Consider the following 21,019-nt stretch of genomic DNA (forward strand, 5'->3'; position numbering starts at 1 on the left):
GTTTCTTGGTTAGCAGAATGCCTAGTATATAGTTGGCACTCAGTAAATGTTAGTTTAATTCCTTCTTTTCTCTGTTCATTTCTTCCTCCTCTGTTTCCCTTCTTGAAGGGAGTCTGTTTGGTAGACTAGCTAGAACTCTTGGTTTCAAGCAGTAGCAACTCACATTGGGTCACTCACAAAAAGGGACTACTGTATAGTATAAGGGTAGTAGGGTAGCTTACGCAATTTCGGAGGAGCTGATTTTCAGATGCCAGCTGGAACTGGGCCTGGAATGAACTGGGACTTTTTCTTTACCTCTCACAATTCCTATTCCCAGAAATGGTATTCATCAGCCCAGTTTGGGTTCTTTCAATTACAACCAAAGGAGCAAGGTTGCAGTTCAGAAACTTCCTTGCCTGAAGCCAATGATTATATGAATGGAAGGAGGCCCTTTCTAGAATTTGGAATGGTTGTCAGACAGCTGGATAGGTGTCTGTGAGGTGTGTGCACGATGCTCTTACTGGGGCAACTTGGGTCTACAATTCTTGGACCATTGGCTGTTGGGAGAATTCCAAATAGTAGGTAGCTTCCTACCTGAGAATGGTTGAAATGCATTAGTGAGATGCTGAGGAGCTGTCTTCTCTCTCATATGAAAAATAAAAAGATGTTTTCTTAGAAACTACAATTTTTGATACATTCTATATATGTTGTCTTATATTTTTCTAGAACTTTAAAAGTGAAAAACCAATGAGCAACAAGAACTTGCCATTAATATCCTTTCTCTTATATAGAAACGTATAGTAGAATCCACCATCAGATCCACAGAGCGAATCAAAAGACTTGATATTAGCACTAGATTCAGAGGAGCATCCTGCCAGATTCTTTTTTATATTGTGTCATATACAGTTGTTATATTTGAAGGACATTATTTGATTCTATGAACTGATGTAGGTAATGAGTTCAGCTCTTCCTCTACTTTCTTGCAGTGAAGACAGGATCACACATTACTTCTTGGAAGAAATTAATCTTAACCTAATTAGTCTTAGCTATTGACTGGATCAAACAATTATGAGGGACCTTCTTCCCTCCCTGTTTCCCTTCTTTGTTAGAATGTACTCGTAGTTCTTCCATGTTAGAATCCATTCCAGTAGTTAAAAAAGATCAATTTCTCTCCAAACCCAAATTTTAAAGTAAATATAATAAAACTAGAAGTTACCCAAACCCTGACAGATGTAAAGTATACTTACTATAATTTTAGGAGTCAATAAGCATTTTATGTAAAGGGCCAGATAGTAAATATTTTTGGCTTTGCGGGCCATATGGTCCCAGGCACAGCAACTCAACAATGGCTTTGTAGTATGAAAGCGGCCAGAAAGAATATGGAAATAAATGAGCATAGCTATGTTCCAATGAAACTTTACTTGTGGATACTAAAATTCAAGTTTCATGTAGTTTTAATGTGTCACGGAATATTATTCTTCTTTTGATTGTTTACAATCACTTAAAAATATAAAAGCTGTTTTTAGTTTGCAGATGTCACAAAAACAGGTGATGGGCCAGATTTCAGCTGCAGACATTAATTTGTCAAATCCTGCTCCAACTACCAAAGCAGATGATTGACACCTCTGCTTGTCTGTCTTGGTTTAGTTTTCTTACTTCCCAGGCTTTACTGAGTGAGCATTTCTGAAAGAGCAAACAGAAGCAGTGCTTCTTTTGATCTCAGTCTTGAACTCATTCTTTCTTGACTTATGTAATGGTAGCATTCAACTTCATTTGGCTTGGTGTGAGAACCCAAAGACTGAAAAGGCTGCTTTAAGAGTTTGCACTTGAAGCAGTGCATTTTAGTGGTTCTGTAGGTGTACAATCTCTAAAACCAGGGAGAGAGATAATGATTCTGGGGAGAAGCAGTTTAAAAACAGTTCTAATTATTCAGGCAAGTTATTTTTACCAGACTTTAGGGGACAGAGAAATGATTGCATTTTTATTATTTTTATAGGTTATATTTCAAAAAGCTTTTCTGTTAAGATGATTAAATACTAAGTTTTAATTTCACTCACTTACGCAAGGAAAAATTCCATTTCAATAGACTTTTTCTTTGTTTTTTTTCTTTTTTAGATAATTTACTACAGGAGACTTAGGGCTCTCAGCTGAGGACTTATTTTGGACAAAAAAAGACATGTTGTTCACTTAGAAGCTTGGTAAGATGAGAGAAATACAAGGAAAGGGGAACTATAAGAAACCTTTGGTGGTTACTATATTAAAAAATGCATAATATTAAGGTCAGGCATGTGTCTCATTCTTGTAATCCCAACATTTTGGGGGATGGAGGCAAAGGATGACTTGAGCTCAGGAGTTCAAGACAAGCCTAGGCAATATAGTGAGACCTTGCCTCTGCAATTTTTTTTTTTTTTTTAAGCAGCCGGGTGTGGTGGCGTGTATCTATAGACCCCGCTACTTTGGAGGCTGCAGTGGGAGGATCACTTGAGCCCAGGAGGTCGAAGCCAGTGAGCCATGATTGCACCACTGCACTCCAGGCTGAGCAGCAGAGTGAGACACTGTCTCAAAAACAAACAAAGAAAAAACCAAGCCCACATTATATTACATGTAATATATATAAAATGTTACATATAAAAATTCTCTTCACCTGTAAAATTAATGGTGGCAACAATAACTAAAATACATTATTGTCACAGAGAAGAATTTTCCATGGAGTCTACGTAATAAAATCTGGGAGTCAGCTAGTGATTGCAATAATTGGATGCATATTGTGTGCCTAGGTTTTATGCCCTTACTCCTACTTAATCCTCATTGTGAGAGAAGGAAAGTAAGATTCAGAGAGGTCAAGGCAATGTAGCTGGTAAGTGGTGGAGCCAGCTTTCAGACCCAGCTCTATCTGTGAGCAGAGCCCTTTTCATGTCTCCATGTTGTAATAGGTTCCAGGCGTGGGTATTACAGTCTCAGGGACTACATGATGATTTTGAAACACCCCTGACTGCATGCTGAAATATGCCATTCTATGTGGCATGAGGTTCATGACACTGTTGGTTGCCTTTATGATTAATTAATCTTGCTACCAACCTAACCAGACCATGTGAATATGGTTCTAGGTCTTCCCTGAGAGAATTTACAACTGAAGTGTCAACTACACTCTGACACAATTCCATTTCTTTAAAAATACATGGTGAATTGAAAAAGATTAAATTCTAGGGACACGCATTAACCCAGGTTCCAGTAGGCTTGGGGGTTTTAATGGGCCCCCTGAAGTTGTATGTAGAATACCGTACATGTGTGTCTGTGTGCTTTTTTTGGGACAAGGTTTCTAATCTTCATTAGATTCTGAAGATAAGTGGAGCCATTACCCTCTAAACTCAACTGGAATCAATTAGGAATATACCTAGTTGATTCTTATTATTGGCAAATGTTTGTTAAGTGTGTCAAATTTCATCACAAAAATGAGGCTAAATTAATTGTAGTCTCACAATAGCTTGAGCACAGAACCCTCATTCCACGTTGTTACACCGCGGACTCTTCTGTGGGACTCAGCTCTGGTCTCTTTTCCCGTGGGCATCCGCAGCCCCTAACAGCACTGCAACTGTAAATCCTCAATAATTGCTTGCTGATCGGTGGGAATAATTTTCCCAGTATACGCCTTGCCTAACTCGGTCATTTCAGGCACTGGAAAGGACAATGGCTAACGTGGCATCATCATAAAGTGAAACTTCTGCCTCCTAAGTCCGCCGCTTCCTTGTGTAGCACTTTCCTCAAGCACCACCCAGCCTCAGTTTCCTCTCCTGTAATAAGAGCGTCAGCTATGGGATTGGTACATATGTTCCACGTGAGCAAATTCCAGAAGTCTATCACATTGGGCAAACCCAAATTCGAAAGGACAGGACAAGCTATTTGGAATAGATGGTAAGGGGCGAGTTCTAATTCGATGCTACATTTCACATCAGAGAGCCTCCGGTGACTTTGACAATTACCTTCCTGGGAGGGACAGTGGAGAAGGAACACTATCGGGGCTCCAGGTCAGTGCTGGGGACAGTGGCTGGGAGGAAGTGGGCGTGGTGATTTTCCCGACTTCCTTGTTTGGAGTAAACTTCGGCAACATCTGATGGCTAAGGGGTTTGCTTTTCCATCTGTTGACGTGCTTTCTGGAAGCTCCCCGGTCTGCCAGAGAAAACATATCCAGAAGACGCACGACGCCAATCCAGCCATCCCTTGGGTCCCCAAATCCCCCCAGCCACCAGAGACGGAAGGAGAAGCTGAAGTGGAAAACAGACGTGCCTGGGGCGCGCGGACCCCGCGGCTGGCAGAAAGTAGCCTGGCCAGGCAGGGATCTCCGCGCCCACCCGTCAGCCCCGTCCACGCGCTCGGGCGCGCGTCCTCCCTTCCTGACACTCCTCTTGCCGCCTCTGGAGCTTGGAGATGGGGCAGTCGCGACGGCTCCTGCCTCCGCCAAGCTCCTAGCCCTTTAGCTGTTGACGTTGGGTCCTCGCGCTTGTCTCCAGGCACTCAGCTGCCAGCGCGCGGCGGGGCTGAGGGTGACAGCGCGGCGCGGCCAGGGCAGGATTCGCCGCCGAGCCCCGGGCTGCTCACTCCGCGGAGGTGGAGGAGGGACCGCGGACGCCGCTGGTTGAGCTGTGAGGTCCCTGCCCGGCCGGCCGAGCCATGACGGACGCCAGCAACAGGAAGGAGGGCTTCAAAAAATGCCGGAGCGCCACTTTCAGCATCGATGGCTACAGCTTCACCATCGGTGAGAACTTTCCACCCCTCTCTGACTCCTGGCTCGGGCAAACGCCCTCCCCGGTGGCGGCCAGAGTTCCTTACTAAGCGGGCAGGGGGAGCTCAGGGGTTGGGCTGGGGCCGGAGGGTGCTCGCCAGGCGGGAGTCCCCGGGAGCGGCGACCGGGTCGGGACAGAAACCGCACCCTGGGCTGTCTCCCCGGCACTCCTCGCGGGCTCCGACCCGGCGTCGCGCGGAAGCTGGTTTTCAGCATCACACCTCCCCGAACCGCTCGGTTTCCTGGCTGATTTTAATAACGCGGGCCGGGGGACAGGAGGGGTGGAAATAGGGCTGGAGACGCTGCGATGGAGAGATGAAGATAGGAGTGCCGAGAGAGGGAGACAGAAAGCGACAGGGAGATGTAGACATGATAGAGACACACAGAGCGGTAGGAACATCCAGACACGGGGACGCTGATAGAAACACCTAGACCCCAGAGATAGAGACGGACGTCAAGACAGACTAGTAGAGTGACAGAGACGTGGAGACAGGGACTGAAACAAGAGAGGAGAGGCTGAGAGAGGCAGAGACTGGGGAATTCAGAGAGAGAGAGAGAGAGAGAGATTGAGATTGAACAATAGTTTCTATAAAAGTTGAAACAAAGGAAAAGGGACACATAAAGAGAGAGAAGAGAACAGAGAGATTCAGAAAAATAAAGCAGAAAAAGAGGCCATTTCAGTCTCAGAGAGAGAGAGGCCGCAGGGAGGGGGGATCATATGTCATGCTACCGAAAGTATTGGAGAAAAAGCTGTGATGTCTCTGGGCTGCAGGTGGTGGTTTCCTCTCCTGCCCTTGGGACTCCCAGTGGCTCCTGTTTTCTTTCCCCCAAAACCCTTCACCAGGAGGGGGACCACAGGGGGTTGTGGGGACCCTCAGGGAGCAGCAGGGCCACAGGGTTGACCCTGTGGAAGCCTAGCATTTGAAGAGGTGGGTCTTTGATACTGCTACCTTCCGCCCCATGCTGTGGCTGTTTTGAAACAACTTGTCAGGGATTGCCTCCACATCTTCCTTGGAGGTGAGTGGAACTCAAGTCCCAGGTAGAGCCCTGGAGGCCTGCTCCTTGGGACTTCAGCCTCTGGAGAACAACAGGACAGAGGCAGGAGCCACTCTGATTCCTACTTTTGGAAGTACTCAAGTTACTGTGGTCTTAAGCTGAACTGAACCCCAAAGCCTTTGAAAATGAAGGAGTAGGTTATTTTGCTTTCTGTGGACTGTGTCTGCTTGGATGTGTATCAGGAAAGTACCAGGGCCAAGAAGAGACCAAGGAAAGGAGCTCATCTGAGGGCCACTTTTGTTCTTAATGAAGTCACCCAAGGTTTCTGGGGCATGGACTGAATACTTGCCCTTCTGCAAACGTACCAAATCCCACCCCTCTGAGCCTTTACCTAGGCTGTTCCCGCAGGCAGGAACGCCATTCCCCCAGCACAGCATTGAGAAATCTTGTCTATGCTTTAGATCCCAGCTCTCACTTTCCACCTCTTCCGCTGTCCATCCCCATCAGAAAGAATTTCTTCCTTGGCACCCCCTCCAGTCTTGGAGTTCTCTGTTGGAGCTCACACCCTGCCTTGAATCAGTTATTTAGGCACCTGTTGGTAGTCCTCATTGCATTAAAAATTCCTTAAGGGTGAGACTGCTTATGTATATTTCTCTCTCAAATGGTGTTGGTGGGTGCTAAGGGAGTGTTTGTAGAAAAGAATTAAAGGTTGCTAAAGTCAAAAGTGTTTCATTAATAGATCATTGTCATGTTAAATTGGTTTTCTTGACTCTGGTAAGCAAATTCTCAAAAGTTATACCAGGTTGTCCTTATGAGGTCTTATCCTCCAAAGTGTGGCTTTCTAAAATCCAGGATCATAGTGTGGTCCTCCTCCTCCTGACGTTTTCCCTTTCTGTTAGAAGAGATGGTCTAGCAGATTGGTATGGTCTGGTGGTCAGTAGAGACTCTAAAAATGAACTGGTCGCTTCCAAGTGAGATAGCTGCCAACTTATTTCAGATTGCTGAGAATTTATTCATTCACTTCTTTCTGCTTATTCTTCTTCCCTCCCCCTTTCCACATTTATTCAATTTTACTATATTAAGAGATACAATTTAGCACAATGCCTGCCACACCGCAAACATTCAATAAATGGTAATTGTAATTATTCAAGGCACTGAGCTAATATCATGGAGAGTTTATGAAGATAAATCAGACTTAGAATCTGTGTTCAAGGAGTTTGTATTCTTGGGGCGATGTGATATGTTCATACATAACCATTTTAAAAAGCAGAAATTAGTAAGTTGCTAGAGAGACATTTAATAAATTTTAGGCCAAGTTTAGAAAATACAATAATAAAAAAGAAAGAAAACCAACTGTCATTTTATCATCCAATGCTAATTATTAATAATTCTTTTATATACTTCTAATATGTACATTGTTTTTACAAAATGAAATCATAATTTTTGAAAAATGTGTTATTTAAAAAAAATTATTAGTTTTGTTTCATGCTATATATAAAGTATTTTACAAATCAACTTCCTAATGTTGGCTACTTAGGTTACTTTTAATTTTCACCATAATAAACACTGATAAAAAACTAAATCTTTGAGTATATCCATGAGTACTTTTTTTGAGACAGAGTCTCTCTCTATTGCCCAGGCTGGAGTGCAATGGCGTGATCTTAGCTCACTGCAAGCTCCGCTTCCCGGGTTCACACCATTCTCCTGCCTCAGCCTCCCGAGTAGCTGGGACTACAGGTGCCCGCCACCACGCCCGACTAATTTTTTTTGTATTTTTAGTAGAGACGGGATTTCACTGTGTTAGCCAGGATGGTCTTGATCTCCTGACCTCGTGATCCACCTACCTCAGCCTCCCAAAGTACTGGGATTACAGGCATGAGCCATTGTGCCCAGCCCATGAGTACTTTTTAAAGATAAGCTTCTAGAAGCTTAATTGCTTAGTCCAAGAGTATGAACATTTTTAGGAACTTTAAAACATATTGCTCAACTGCCTTCTGAAAAGATTTACCAGCTTCTACTCCCATCAGCAATGTTCTGACAGCTCTGAAAGGTAGCTGTTATGACCCCTGTTTTAGGAGAAGAAACTCCCAAGACTCCAGAGGAAATAATTTGCCAGAAGACATACAGCTAGGAGGTGGCAGAGTTGGGTTCAAACCACATCTGCCCTGACTCCTCAGCCTGGGGTTTGTCCCATACACCATGTGGCCTCCCACAGTGGACTTTATTTCTGCTGGACCCTTGGGACTAGCCCATCATCCTGCAGAAGAGAGATCTGGGAGTTTGTTAGCTCTGCTTAACCAGCCAAGGCTGGAGCAAAACCAGAAAGAGATGGGACCATTGCTGCAGGTGGGACAGGGTGGGGTTGCTGCTCCCTGGAGGAAGATCAGGTAGAAGAAACAAGGTTAGTTAATCTACCTCACTAAACTCCCTTAGTCCCATGCTTCCCTGTCCTGGGGCAAATGATTTTGCATCCTCTTTATGTAATTTTCTCAGGTCATGAAATGGGTATGTGGTCAAGAGGTCTGGGAAACAAGACTATGAGATTGAACATGTGCCACATTCAAGCAGTGACTTTCAAAGCACCTTGATGCTTTGAGAGTTCCATCCCTGGGAAACTATTGAACTTATGGTGATTGCAGCAAGTGATTATTCTGATGAGCATAATTGAAGGCCATATGTAGAAGTGCAAGTGTTAATTGACTCTGGTGTGGTAGTACTTGTGAAGGAGCATTTGCATATGAAGTGAATGATTGAGGTGCGTAGGTGCAGTACCTTGTATTTCAGAAGAACTTTCCTTCTGGAGTTTGGATGTCTCTTTGGGTTTGTATTAAGTCATTCACAGATTCTTGCTCTCTCCAGAAGGCTGCCTGAAATACAAACAAACACCTCCCCCTCAAAATGATGTATGTCTGCCAAAAACAAAAGCACATTTTTTCTTTTAAATCACCTGAGTGGGCCCCACTTGATCTCTTTTGATGCTCCTCACTGTTCATTTTACAGATGAGAAAATGGGACTGAGGGAGGGCCCATCACTTCCCTCCTGCCCTCGGTGATGACCTGCAGGGTGTCAGAAGGAGGTGGGTGAAACCAGAGGCTCAGAGGGATGTGAAGTTGGTGGAGTGAATGTCAAAGAAGCTGCTTCCTTCAAAAATGAACCTATTGGTGTCGTGGAAAATTCTAGGCCTGTACTGAAGAGGTGTTGCTAACAGAGATGTGTTTCCTGTAGCAATGGCCACTGGCTTTTCTGCCTTGTGTTTCTCTCCTTGGGTTGTCCCAGAGGAGGAAAAACAAGAAGCCCCTAGACAGCAATCGGAGGCTCAAGGGGCTGGGAGTTGGGGGTTCCCTGACTTACCCTTGGACAGCAGGGGATGGAGGCCAAACTGAAGGGAAGAGGTTTGCTAATGGATGCTCCTCTCAGAGGGGATCTGGGCAGGCAGGGCTCTGTGGGTGGCCGAGGCCTGAATGAATTGGCTGCGCACACTGGGAGTGTGGCCCACTCTCCAGCTGAGGCAGAGAGGCCCCTGGCCTCCTCTGGGGCATATGGTTGAGGACTTTCTGAGCCTAGACTGGTCTCTTTGCTCTCTCAGCTGAGTGTCTTGCCTGCCTTCCATCTGCCTGCTTAAACAAGCAGGCAGTCTGGGTGGAAACAAGGACTTTGGACATTTTACACCTGGTTGGGAGTGATCGCGGGGAGCAAAGAACCCAGTAAGGATTCCAGGTAAAATATTCTATGGCCATCTCCCAGTGCTCATGGACCTACTTCTCTCCCTCACTTGTATCTCAGAGTCAGAGTCAGGTGCAGCAGGGTGTGGGAAGAGGAGTCTGCAAACGGAGGCTTGCAGTCACTGCTCTGCTGTTCAACCTCTTCCATTCTGCACCATGGGCAAATCACATTATCTCTGAGCCTCAGTTTCCTCACATGTAAAATGGGGAGTAAGATCCTTAAGTTTTGGCAGTATGGTGAGGATTAAGTGAAGGTTTGCATGAAACAACTGCGCTGTTAACTCTAAAATGCCCTCCAAATGCTTCTTGTTATTAGGGAAAGTTAATGCTGGTTAAAACTGGTGTATGCCACTTCACAGCATTTGCACTTCCACCGAGAGCAGCCCTGTCTTTAGCCTGAGGAGCTCTCATAATGGAGTTGCCATTGTCAGCAAACAATTAGAGTGCACGCTTTTAGGGGGCCAGCTGAGAGCTTGTATTTGCTGTGGGAAACCCTGGGCTTTGGAGTCACACACAGATTTATCAAGCCCTTCAGGTAAGCCATTTAATTTCTCTCAGCCTCAATTTTCTTCTCTGAATAAATGGAGGTAGTAACACCTTCCTTGTGGGTGAACCATGGCCAGGGGAATGAAGGGCCGGCCGTACACAGTGCCTGGCTGTCACACTGTAAGTGTCCATTCAATGTCCTTTCCCTTTGCCTGAAATCATACTGTGAGTAGAGCTGGTGCTGGCTGGGAGTGGGTGAGCATCAGTGATGTGATCCCCAGGATTTGTGACTGCACTCTGTGGGTGGGCAGCCAGGATGCCCTGTACAACTGTGCTGGCCCCTGACACCAGATGAGAGTAAATGTCAAGTGGGTACTGGGCACCCTGCCACCCTCCTATAGGCTGATGCACTTTCCAGAGCCACACAGTGTGCCTGGCATGTCTTCTCAGCCTCCACAGACCTGGACAGGGTCCACCTGGGGCCATGGGGAAGTTGGGAGTGATGGGGAGAATAGTAACGAAGGAATGACAGTCCTGAGCTGGGCTTTGGGATCGGCCTGGAACACAGCAGGAGGAGGGGACCAGGATGGGTAAATTGCACTGAGTAGAGTCCAGAATATAACAGTCTCTGGAGTTAGACACTTGTGGTTCAAATCCAGAACCCCATCTTCCTTTGGTTGTGATCTTAGAGAGGTAGCATTTCATGGCTAATGTTAAGACTCCTAAGCTGTAAAATGGACATAATAAATAGTATCTACCACACTAGGGTAGGAAATCAAATGAGATAGTGCAACTAGAACACCTAGTAAGGCTAATTGATCCACTGGGCACAGTAAGCCTAGTGATCAGACAGCAATATTTTTAGGATTCCAAAAATATTTTAATTTCTTTTAGAATTGAAAGAAAAAATAAACTTTTAGATTGAAGAAAATACTTGACTTCATAGAATTTCAGTCATGCTCTAAAGATCTGCAGTACAACATCATACACCTAAAAATTTGCTTAGAGGGTAGATCTCATGTTAGGTGTTCTTACCTCAACAAATAATAGAGAAGTTAAGAAAACTTAACATTATTGTATTCTTCATTTCAATGGAATCCTAAAATATATTTTAAATTAATTTTTTTAAATTTTTATTTATTTATTTATTTTTTTTTTTGTGGAGGAAGGGACCCACAAAAGCAGAAGTTTCTAGGGCCCATGAAAGTCATAATGAAGCTCCGGCTTCTAGTACAGGGCCTGGCACAGTCAAGGCATTCAAAATTGTGAACTATTATTATTGGTAGGTTAATAAATATTTGCTGAACATAACACTGAAGTAGACACTGTAGAAGGGTGGGGGAACCATGGAGAGGAAAAGCACAGACTAGTAGAAAACACATACTGGACACAGAGATGGGGTTAGCCCCTTACTAACTTGCTTTTTGATCCTGGGTAAGTCACTTAACCTGGGCCACGGTTTCTCCATCTGTAAACAAACTGGTTAAGTAAGGAAATCTCTGCAGTTCCTGCCTCTCCAGGAAGAGTGAGTTTTGAGTCCTGACCCCGGCCTTCCCAGAGTAGATGAGATGCTGGGAATGGCTAAGTGAGGTACACCAGGGATTTGTGATGGATGCTTTGTAGAGTTCAGAGCAAAGAGGAGGCAAACTGGATACAAAACTAGTTAAGAACTCAGAGGTGAAATTAGTCATGAAGTAAGCATACTACACTTTGTATATATAGCATTGTACAGTTTTCTTACAGTGAAGTTTAATAACCACTGAGCTAAACTCAAGAAAGGACCAAAGGCAAGTCCATGTGTAGCTGCCCGGGCCTTCCAGCTATTTCACCTATATGCTAACCATCAAATTCCAGTGGGAAATGGGGACTAGCTGGAGATTTCCAAGTGTTTCTGAGTGCCTGCAGGGCTAACTCCATTCTGATGTGATATGAAACCTTTTTGACTTCAACTCATGCTACAAGATTTGTTATGAAGAATAAACGTACGAATGAATACCAAATTAATAATAGATATAGAAGCATCTAGCATGGATCCTGCTTGATAAATGCTTGTTGGACTTGAGAGGCAGTCTGTGCAGAGATTAAGAGTTGGATTCTGGAGTTTGACTGCCTTAGTTGAATTTTGGCTTCACAGTTTATTAGCTGTGTAATTTTGGACAAGTTACTTAACCTTATTGTATTTCAATGTACTCATCTATTAAATGTAGACAATTACATTACCTACCTCCTAGGGTGTTAGAGGAGTTAGTACACATCAAGCACTCAGAATAGCACCTGGTACAAAGTAAGTTCTACATAAATGTTTTTATTATTATATATTTATAATTTATATCCATTATAAGATATTTTCATAATATTTTTAACTTGGAAATAATAATAACCAACTCTGAGTCCTGCTTGATCAAATCGCCATATGTACTGTTGTTTGAAAACCTGTAAGGATGACTGTCTTCTGCTTTCTGTTCAATGTTGGCATTTTTCGTGTGCTTCACTTTTGTGTCTTTGGATAATGATCTCTTGATACTTTCTGGTTGTTCTTCATGGATCCATGTTCCCATTTCCTCAGCTGGTTAACATCTTTCAGGATTTACTGCATCACTTGTGATGGTTTTGCAAAGCAAGTCCCTAGCTGCCAGGCCCTTGTTAGAATGTTAGTTCTCCTAGGCCAGGATGCCAGGTGGAAAGGCAAGTGATACAGAAGACCTGGGCTCTAGACCTAGTTCTGGTACTTCCTATCTCTGTGGCTGTGGGAATGATCATTCACCTCTGTGACCCTTGGGGCCCTCATTAGTAAATGGAGATAGCAATTCCTTCTTTGTTTCGTTGTTGAGAGGGTTCAAGAGGATGAGGAATGTAGGAACCTGGTGTGCTCTAGGTGCCTGTTAATTGGTAGCTGTTAGTTGTGATGATGGAGGGACTCTGAAATCAGGGTGTGGGCAAGACTCCCAGACCCACAGCTGCTTCCCTGGACGGTGCTCACCCGCCTGTCCCTGGCTGCCTCCACCAACCCTCCACCAGCTACTTATGTAGCATTCTGGCACGGCTGCAAGTCTATCTTTGTTTTAGGGTAGGATTTCCGACCAGGCCAGGGATCTGGAGTGCCTGTCTCAGCCAAGCTGGGTGCTTCCAGCTGGGTCGGGGTAATTGGTGCCAGCTGCTTTAGGGAGAGCTGGTTGGCATTTCCTGTGCTGCTGGCAGACAGGCACTGGAGTGTGTTGGAACCTTGGCCTGAGAACCAGGCCTTCCCCAGGGAACCCTGGGCAGGCTTAGAGACAGAAGTGCTAGAAGTTGGTTTTCACTTGGTGGAAGACAGTGTCTCCTGGACAAGGGTCCAAAGCACCCAAGACTCTGCCCTTGAGTCACAGTACTGCTGCCAGAGTTTGGGAAGAAACCACATTGCAGGAATTGATCTGCTGACTTTGTCTCTGCTTCCCCAAATGGCTGTCCTTCCTCTCTTCGTGGTAACTTCATAGAGTGGCTCAGGTATGATTCCATGGGCTTGGGTAGGAGAAAAGGAGAAAAAACCCCTTCTGGACTTGCATGGACTGTAACCACCAGCATTATAGATAGTCTAATTCAGTTTTCACAAGTTGAAATTAGACAGATGGGGAAGTGACTTGCTCAAGGTCAAAGTAATAAGTAAGGGTTTCAGTGCATTTCAACTACAGGGCTCTTTCCTGGCTTATTTTTTATTTTTATTTTTTGGTTTTGCTGTGTTGGACCTGTTGAATTACATATTTCATTTCTCAGACATATTGGCTCTTGGAGAGTATCTCAATAAAACTTTTGTAGTGTATATGGTAGAGAGAATATCCCTTCTTTATCTTTGGACAAACCAGAATGTGAATGGATAAGTTGTCATGTTCACCATTTATGAAATAGCTGACCACTTATTTATTTAGTTAGTTTTTAGAGACAGTCTTGCTTTATCACTTAGGCTGGAGTGCAATGGTACGATCAAGGTTCACCACAGCCTTGACCTCCTGGGCTCAAGCGATCCCCCTGCCTCAGCCTTCTGAGTAGCTGGGACTACAGGTGTGCACCACCATGCCCAGCTAACTTATTTTTATTATTTCTAGAGATGGGGCCTCACTATGTTGCTCAGGCTGGTCTTCAACTCGTGGGCTCAAGCAATCCTTCTGCTTTGCCCTCCCAAAGTGTTGGGATTACAGGCATGAGCCACTGTGCCTGGCCTCTGACCACTTTTTTTTTTTAAACTTTCTGAGTCTTGTTTCTTAATTTTGTAAAGTAGGAATAATAATATCTGCATATGATGTGACATATGTAAAGTTCTAGCCCAGTAATGACAATTGCAGGTGGTTATAAAAATATTGACTCCTTCCCCTTCCCTTTTCTTCTTCCTAGTTCATGCCAAACCTGAAGGTGTTTCTGCTGGCTTAGATGTTTGCCCAGTAATCACAAATATGGGAACCCTCCAGCCCTTTGGAAGTTACATCTCTCTGAGAGGCCCCAAAAGAAAACTGGCATTGTTTTTCTCTGACTTTGGGCCCAGGGAACACACATTAACACAATAGGATTTAAGCAGTGAGTGAGAAAGTGAATGGATTTCTTTTTTAAAGTGATTAGTTTACAGTTTCTCAGAAAGGTCCACTGTATCTAGTGACTCACCTTTAACAATTGGAAATTACTTTAGCTTTTCAAATTGTATTGAGTCAGTTAGTATTGGAGAGGAATCCATCATCTCTTAAAGAGGGAGCCAGCAGGACTTGAGCCAGACTAGATCCCAACCATCTGCTGGGCCCCACGGAAACCCAATTTTCCAACAGGATGCATTTTCTTCCTTTCTTGTCTGGGTCATTCGTGAGGCCAACTGTTTAAAACAGTGAAAAGTGTTTAAAAGATGCAGAATTTAGTCCAGTTGTGTAAGACTGTAAGCCTGGTCTTAGTGACTATTTCAAGGAGGCTATTTTTTTTTGGGGGTAATTATGCAAACCATTGCCCTCATGTTGCTGATGATAATGAGAGGCTTTACTATTGGTAAACATTCCCAAACATCAGCTCATTTGATGCTACCAATTCCCCTGAAAGAGAACTATGAGCAGCTCCATTTCATAGATGGAGAAATGGCTACTTCAGGAAGTCGGAGTGACTTGAACCATGACTCCAATCCAGTTTCTACATTTTGTTTTTTAAGACGGAGTCTCACTCTGTTGCCCACGCTGGAGTGTAGTAGCATAATCTCGGTTCACACCAACCTCTGCCTCCCAGGTTCAAGTGATTCTCCTGCCTCAGCTTCCCAAGTAGCTGGGAGATGGGGTTTCACCATGTTAGCCAGCCTGGCCTCGAACCCCTGACCTCAAGTGATCTGCCTGCCTGGGCCTCCTAAAGTGTTGGGATTACAGGTGTGAGGCACTGTGCCTGGCCAGTTTCTACATTTTTTTAAGTTTGGGCATTTGAACTAGAAACGTGGGAACCATTGTAGATTCCTTTTCCTGTGCAGATTCCCACCCTCACCTCATCTAATTAGTATTTAAAGTCTGTAGGCTTTTTGATCCTGCTGCCCTTCCATTTAAAACCCAGGAGGGAGACTCCCATTGGATGCAGGATCAAGCCCACATTCCCAGGTAGGGCCCGTGGGCCTTCCATGACCTGGCCTTTGCTTTTCTCTGGACTCGTATTTTGCAGTGCATTGCCTGCACATGGGCTGTAACCACTCACTTAGCCCGTCTTTATGCAGTGCATTCTTTATGGCAGTGATTGTGTTAGGCACTAGGGATATTATGTGAGCAAACAAGCCAGCCCTGATGACATGGTGTTGACAGCCTAGTGGGGCCCACAGACATTGGTATAACTGTGCTTCGTCCTCTGATGGCAAGGCCAGGATGCTGTGGTCATGCCCAGCAGGGTTATCTAATCTGTCTGGGGGTTGGGATTGGCTTCTGTGGTGAAGGGTGTTGGGGAGGTGATGGGAGAGCCTCCAGGTGGATCAGGCAGCCTGTGCAGAGGCCCTGTGGCTGGAGGGAGGAGATGGGATATTGAGGGCTGTGAGAGCATTAAGAAGAGACTGGAGAGGTGATTATATGAGGCCTTATAGGCCCACTGGAGGGTTTTGTTTTTTTCTCCAAGAGCAGTGGAAGGCAGGTGGCCATTTTAGGGAGAGGGGACAAGATCAGATTTGTGTTTATAGACACACGCTCTGGCTATGCTGTGGAGAATCAGTTGCTGAGTGTTTGCTGAATGTTCTTGCTATTATGTAGTAATAATAACTAGCCATATCTGTGTGACCTGCATTCTTCCTTTCTATCTGGGCCTTCCTGTAGCCTTCTGGGTATTAGTTCTCTCTTTCAAACAAACCAGGCAAACTTTTAGGCTGCCAGAGCAGTAGGTGGTCCTTGGGGGCTGGAGGCTGTCTTAATTTTCCTAATTACTTTATTCATTTTTTAACAAAATGAAGATAGCATTATTAATTTTATTTGCCTGTAAAAATGATCCATGTTCATTTTAGGAACTCAGGAAAGAAAACCTCATTATCCAGAGATGACCTCTGTTAATATCCTATCCTTGACCCACATAATATTCTATTGCAGTTCTATTTAAATGGGATCATACATGTTGTTCTAGTACCTGCTTTTAAAACTTAATTGTATATATGGATATTTTAAATTAGTCAGCTCTCTTGGTCTCTCTAACTTAGTGCCTAGGCTCTCTTTTGTGTTTGTATCAGCTTCCCTAATCCTGAATGCCCCATGAGGCAGGGGAAACTTTTCTGAGTATTTCACAGCATGGCCTATTTTGGCAGAGGTGTCTCACAAATTATATGCAAATATATTTTATATACAAACAGCCCCTCCACACACCATATATACTACTATTTTTTTGGTAATTGAGTGTTTACTATATGCCAAACGCTGTTCTAACGGCTTTGTAAGCACTAGCTCATTTAATTTCTCATTTTTGAATGAGGAAATGAACACACTTATCCAGGGAAGTGGAGAGATCTGGATTTGAATCTGATGCCACAATGGTTATGTGAGAGCTTGACTATGCATGGGACATATCAGAGGAAGTGCCCTTCTTACACCTGTGGGACATGCCTTGGGTAAAAATCCAAAGCACTTTTGGGACATCTAGCATCTCCTCTTAGCATCCCAGTGAGAGCGTTTATGACTTTATAAGAGGGAAACTGAGTATTAAGTTATTAGAGGTAGAATGTTTCTTATGGTGTGTTTCAGCAGAAAGTTCAATCAACCACTCATTCCTTCCTACATTCTTTTACAAATATTAGTTAGTGCCTACTAACCTCCCTGCAAGTATAGGAAGATATTAAATAATTTTCTCTTTTTTGAAAAGCATGTAGGCTTGTGGGGAAACTGACATTGACAAGTAACATGCTGAGGCCAAGTGCTGTTTGTGGGATTTATAAAGGATGAAGATAATGCAGGGGGAGGGGTTGGCAAAGGCTTGAACTTAGTTTTTTCCACTCTTGTTTGATCTTTCCCTTCCTTCCCCTCCCCTTCTCCTCTCTCCTTCTCTCCTCTCCTCCCTGTCCCTCCCCTCCTCTCTTCCCTCTCTCCTCTTCTCCCCAGTATCACTCCCTTCCCTTCCCTTCTCCTCCCCTCCCTCCTCCTTTCTTCTTCTTCTCCCTTCCTTCTCTTCACTGTTCTTCCTTCCTGTTCCTTTTCTTCTTTTCTTTTCCTTTCCTTCAGCTTTGTTGAGGTGTCATGTACATACCATAAAATTTACCCATTTTAAGAGTACAATTCAACAAGTTTTAGTGAGTTTACAGTTGTGTAATCATCACCATGTATAAGTACTTCATTCTGTTTTATTTTGAATAATATTCCATTATATGAACATATACATTTGTTTATCCATTCAATAATTGTTGGACACAGGTTGTTTCCAGTTTTTGGTTATTTTGAATAACGCTGATATAAATATTTACATACATGTCTTTGTGTGGACATATGTTTTAAGTCTCTTGGGCAGGTTCCTAGGAGTGGGATTGTTGGGTTGTATGGTAAATTATTGTATAACATTTAGGGAACTGCCAAACTTTTCCAAAGTGTCTGCACCATTTTATGATTCCGTCAGCGATGTATGAGAGTTTTTGAATAGAGTTTTAAAGAAGTAGGAATCAGCCACGTCAGTGGTTCTCAAACGCTGCAGCAACAGGGCTGGCCACATAAAAACCAAATGGAGAGTTTGTTAAGGATGTCTGGGCTCTATGCGCCGAAGATTCCAATTCCATAATTGTGGGTTGGACCTGGCAAATGCATTTTTTTTCTTTTTATTTGTGAGACGGAGTCTCGCTCTGTCACCCAGACTGGAGTGCAGTGGCACGATCTCTGCTTGCTGCAACCTCCGCCTCCCGGGTTCAAGCGATTCTCCCACCTTAGCCTCCCAAGTAGCTGGGATTACAGGCACCTGCCATTGTGCCCGGCTAATTTTTGTATTTTTGTAGAGATGGGGTTTCACCATGTTGGCCAGTTGGTCTTGAACTCCTGACCTCAGGTGATCTGCCCGCCTCAGCCTCTGAAAATGCTGGGATTACAGGCGTGAGCCACTGTGCCCAGCCTGGTGTGTGCATTGTTAGAAAGCTCTCTAAGTGATTCTGCTGTGTGCCTTGTTTAGGAATCACAGAGCTGGATGAGATTGGGGATGGGATGGACAAGGGAGAAATTCTGGGAACATTCTAGACAGAGAAAACACCATGTATAAGAACAGTGTGATATGTGAGGATGTTAATAGCAGTAGGCGTGGCGAGAGAGAGGGCAGTTTGGAGACTCTTGCATTGGTTAAGACTTAATAAGGAAGCAATTAATTCATTGACATATCTGTCTAGTTTTCTGTGAAACTTTTCAAGGGGAACTAACTTTTTTTGGAACACTAGGTACTAGGCTCTGAGTTTTATGCTTAATTTTCCAACTCTTTTGACTCATTATTATTCTCAGTTTATAGGTAAGGAAACGGAGGCTTAGGAGGTTAAATAATAGAGCTGGGACTTGACACCAGTTCTGTCTGGCTCCTTCCACCATAGCAGTTTGCCCCTATTCTATGCAGAGCACTGGTGCTAGTGCCATGTGAATAGGGTCTTGGGATTTCATATTCATTGTAGGAGAATTCATTATGCATATTTTGCAATTGATTCCCCAGCTTGCTGTGCAGTCATTCCTATTTGCCCTTCTTTTCTATGGGTTACAGGTGTATTCGATTTTCTTTAATGGAAATTATAATATTTAAATGTTCTAGGAGGATACAAAATAAGATAACTTAGTTAAACACCTTGAGGCTCTAGTCTATGCTGGCGTTAATAAACGTCCTCTGGATGCTTCTTCCTGCCCTGGTCCCTGTTGATCAAGGTAGTGTTTACTGACTGCACCAAAACTTGACCCTGGTTCTCTGGTGGCAGTCAGTCTGAGCGCTACAGAAATGGAAGATTAAAGCCCCCTGTGAGTCAGGCATTGGAGTTCTGCGGTAGGGCTGTTTTCAAAGTTGGATGCGTGATGGAGGGAAACTTGTAGTAATTACTGAACAGATGCCCTTAATGAGGTCTCTGCTGGATTTCCAGCTGGTAGCAAAGCTCTGCATTGGGACGGGACCATTGAAGTCACTGGATCATTATGTGACATCACATCCTCCCCTTGTTGTCATAGCAGCTGTAATCATCCTACTGAAAGTGTCCCTCAGGGTGATGGCAAGCCACATCTTTCTTTTAATGTGGATCCATGGTGCTTTCTTTCATGCTAAGGAGAAAAAGAACTAGCATGCCAATGCTCTTCAAAAAGAGAAAACGCTTAATGTCAGCATGTTATTACTATCCTTGTTACTATTTTAACAATTATTATGCAAGTTAAACATGATTGTGTAAAAATTTATAAAATAGAGATTGGCAAAGAGAATACAAAAATCCTACCTGTCATATCAACATGTAGACAGAACCACTATTAACATTTTGGTGAATATCTTCCTGAACAAAAAAAAGTTGTTTTTGCTTAATGAATGTAGATATGTACATTTATTACTATGTTTTCAAATATGGGACCATTACTGTATTGTGGTTTATTTTTTTCCCATCTGACAATGTATAATTAATGTCTTTTCATATCAATATTCTTCTTCATCACAGTTTTTAAGGTATCACAATTGATTTAGCTGATCCTCTATTGTTGGGTGTTTCAAGTTCTTTCTGCTTTCTTGCTGCCACAAATAACATTACAGTAACTATCATTGTCTCCACATCTTTATAAATCCTTTTTGCCTTAGGAATTGTTGAGTTGAAAGAATCGACTATATTTGACACATTTGAAATGTACATTCTAAACCACTCCCACTCTCCAACGTCTTGCCAGTTTACAATTCCCCACATGAGGTATGAGTTTTCGTGTTGATGTTATGAACATGGGATTTTAACCTTTAAGGAGTTATAACTTGATAAGTGAAAAATGGCATATAGGCCAGGTGCGGTGGCTCAAGCCTGTAATCTTAGCACTTTGGGAGGTGGAGGTGGGCGGATCACAAGGTCAGGAGATCGAGACCATCCTGGCTAACACGGTGAAACCCTGTCTCTACTAAAAATACAAAAAATTAGCTGGGTGTGGTGGTGGGCACCTGTAGTCCCAGCTACTCGGGAGGCTGAGGCAGGAGAATGGCATGAACCCGGGAGGTGGAGCTTGCAGTGAGCCGAGATCGCGCCACTGCACTCCAGTCTGGGTGACAGAGCGAGACTCCATTTCAAAAAAAAGAAGAAAAAAAAGAAAAAAAAAGGCATATAACTGTTCTGTTATTTGACTATTTGTGAGATTGAAACTGTTTTGTTCATGTGTTAATTGACCATCTATATTTCTTTTCTTTTTTTTCTTTTTCTTTTTGATGGAGTTAGGCACTTGTTGCCCAGGTTGGAGTATGCAATGACATAATCTCTGCTCACCGTAACCTCCACCTCTTGGGTTCAAGTGATTCTCCTGGCACAGCCTCCCAAGTAGCTGGGATTACAGGCATGTGCCACCATGCTCGGCTAATCTTGTATTTTCAGTAGAGACGGAGTTTCTCCATGTTGGTCAGGCTGGTCTCGAACTCCCGGCCTCAGGAGAT

General features: G+C 43.8%; 1 protein-coding gene across 1 annotated transcript in view; it reads left to right on the plus strand.

The window, feature by feature from the left end:
- The first annotated feature begins 4,054 nt into the window (after positions 1-4,054).
- PDE1C (phosphodiesterase 1C) overlaps positions 4,055-21,019 on the plus strand; it is a 569,208-nt gene continuing 552,243 nt past the window's right edge. The window contains exon 1 of the mRNA XM_010353320.2: positions 4,055-4,732. Coding sequence (XP_010351622.1) covers positions 4,648-4,732 — 85 coding nt within the window. The 5' untranslated portion in view covers positions 4,055-4,647. The remainder of the gene's footprint in view (positions 4,733-21,019) is intronic.

Source organism: Rhinopithecus roxellana, chromosome 6 (genome assembly GCF_007565055.1).
Source record: "Rhinopithecus roxellana isolate Shanxi Qingling chromosome 6, ASM756505v1, whole genome shotgun sequence".
NCBI classification, from domain to species: Eukaryota; Metazoa; Chordata; class Mammalia; order Primates; family Cercopithecidae; genus Rhinopithecus; species Rhinopithecus roxellana.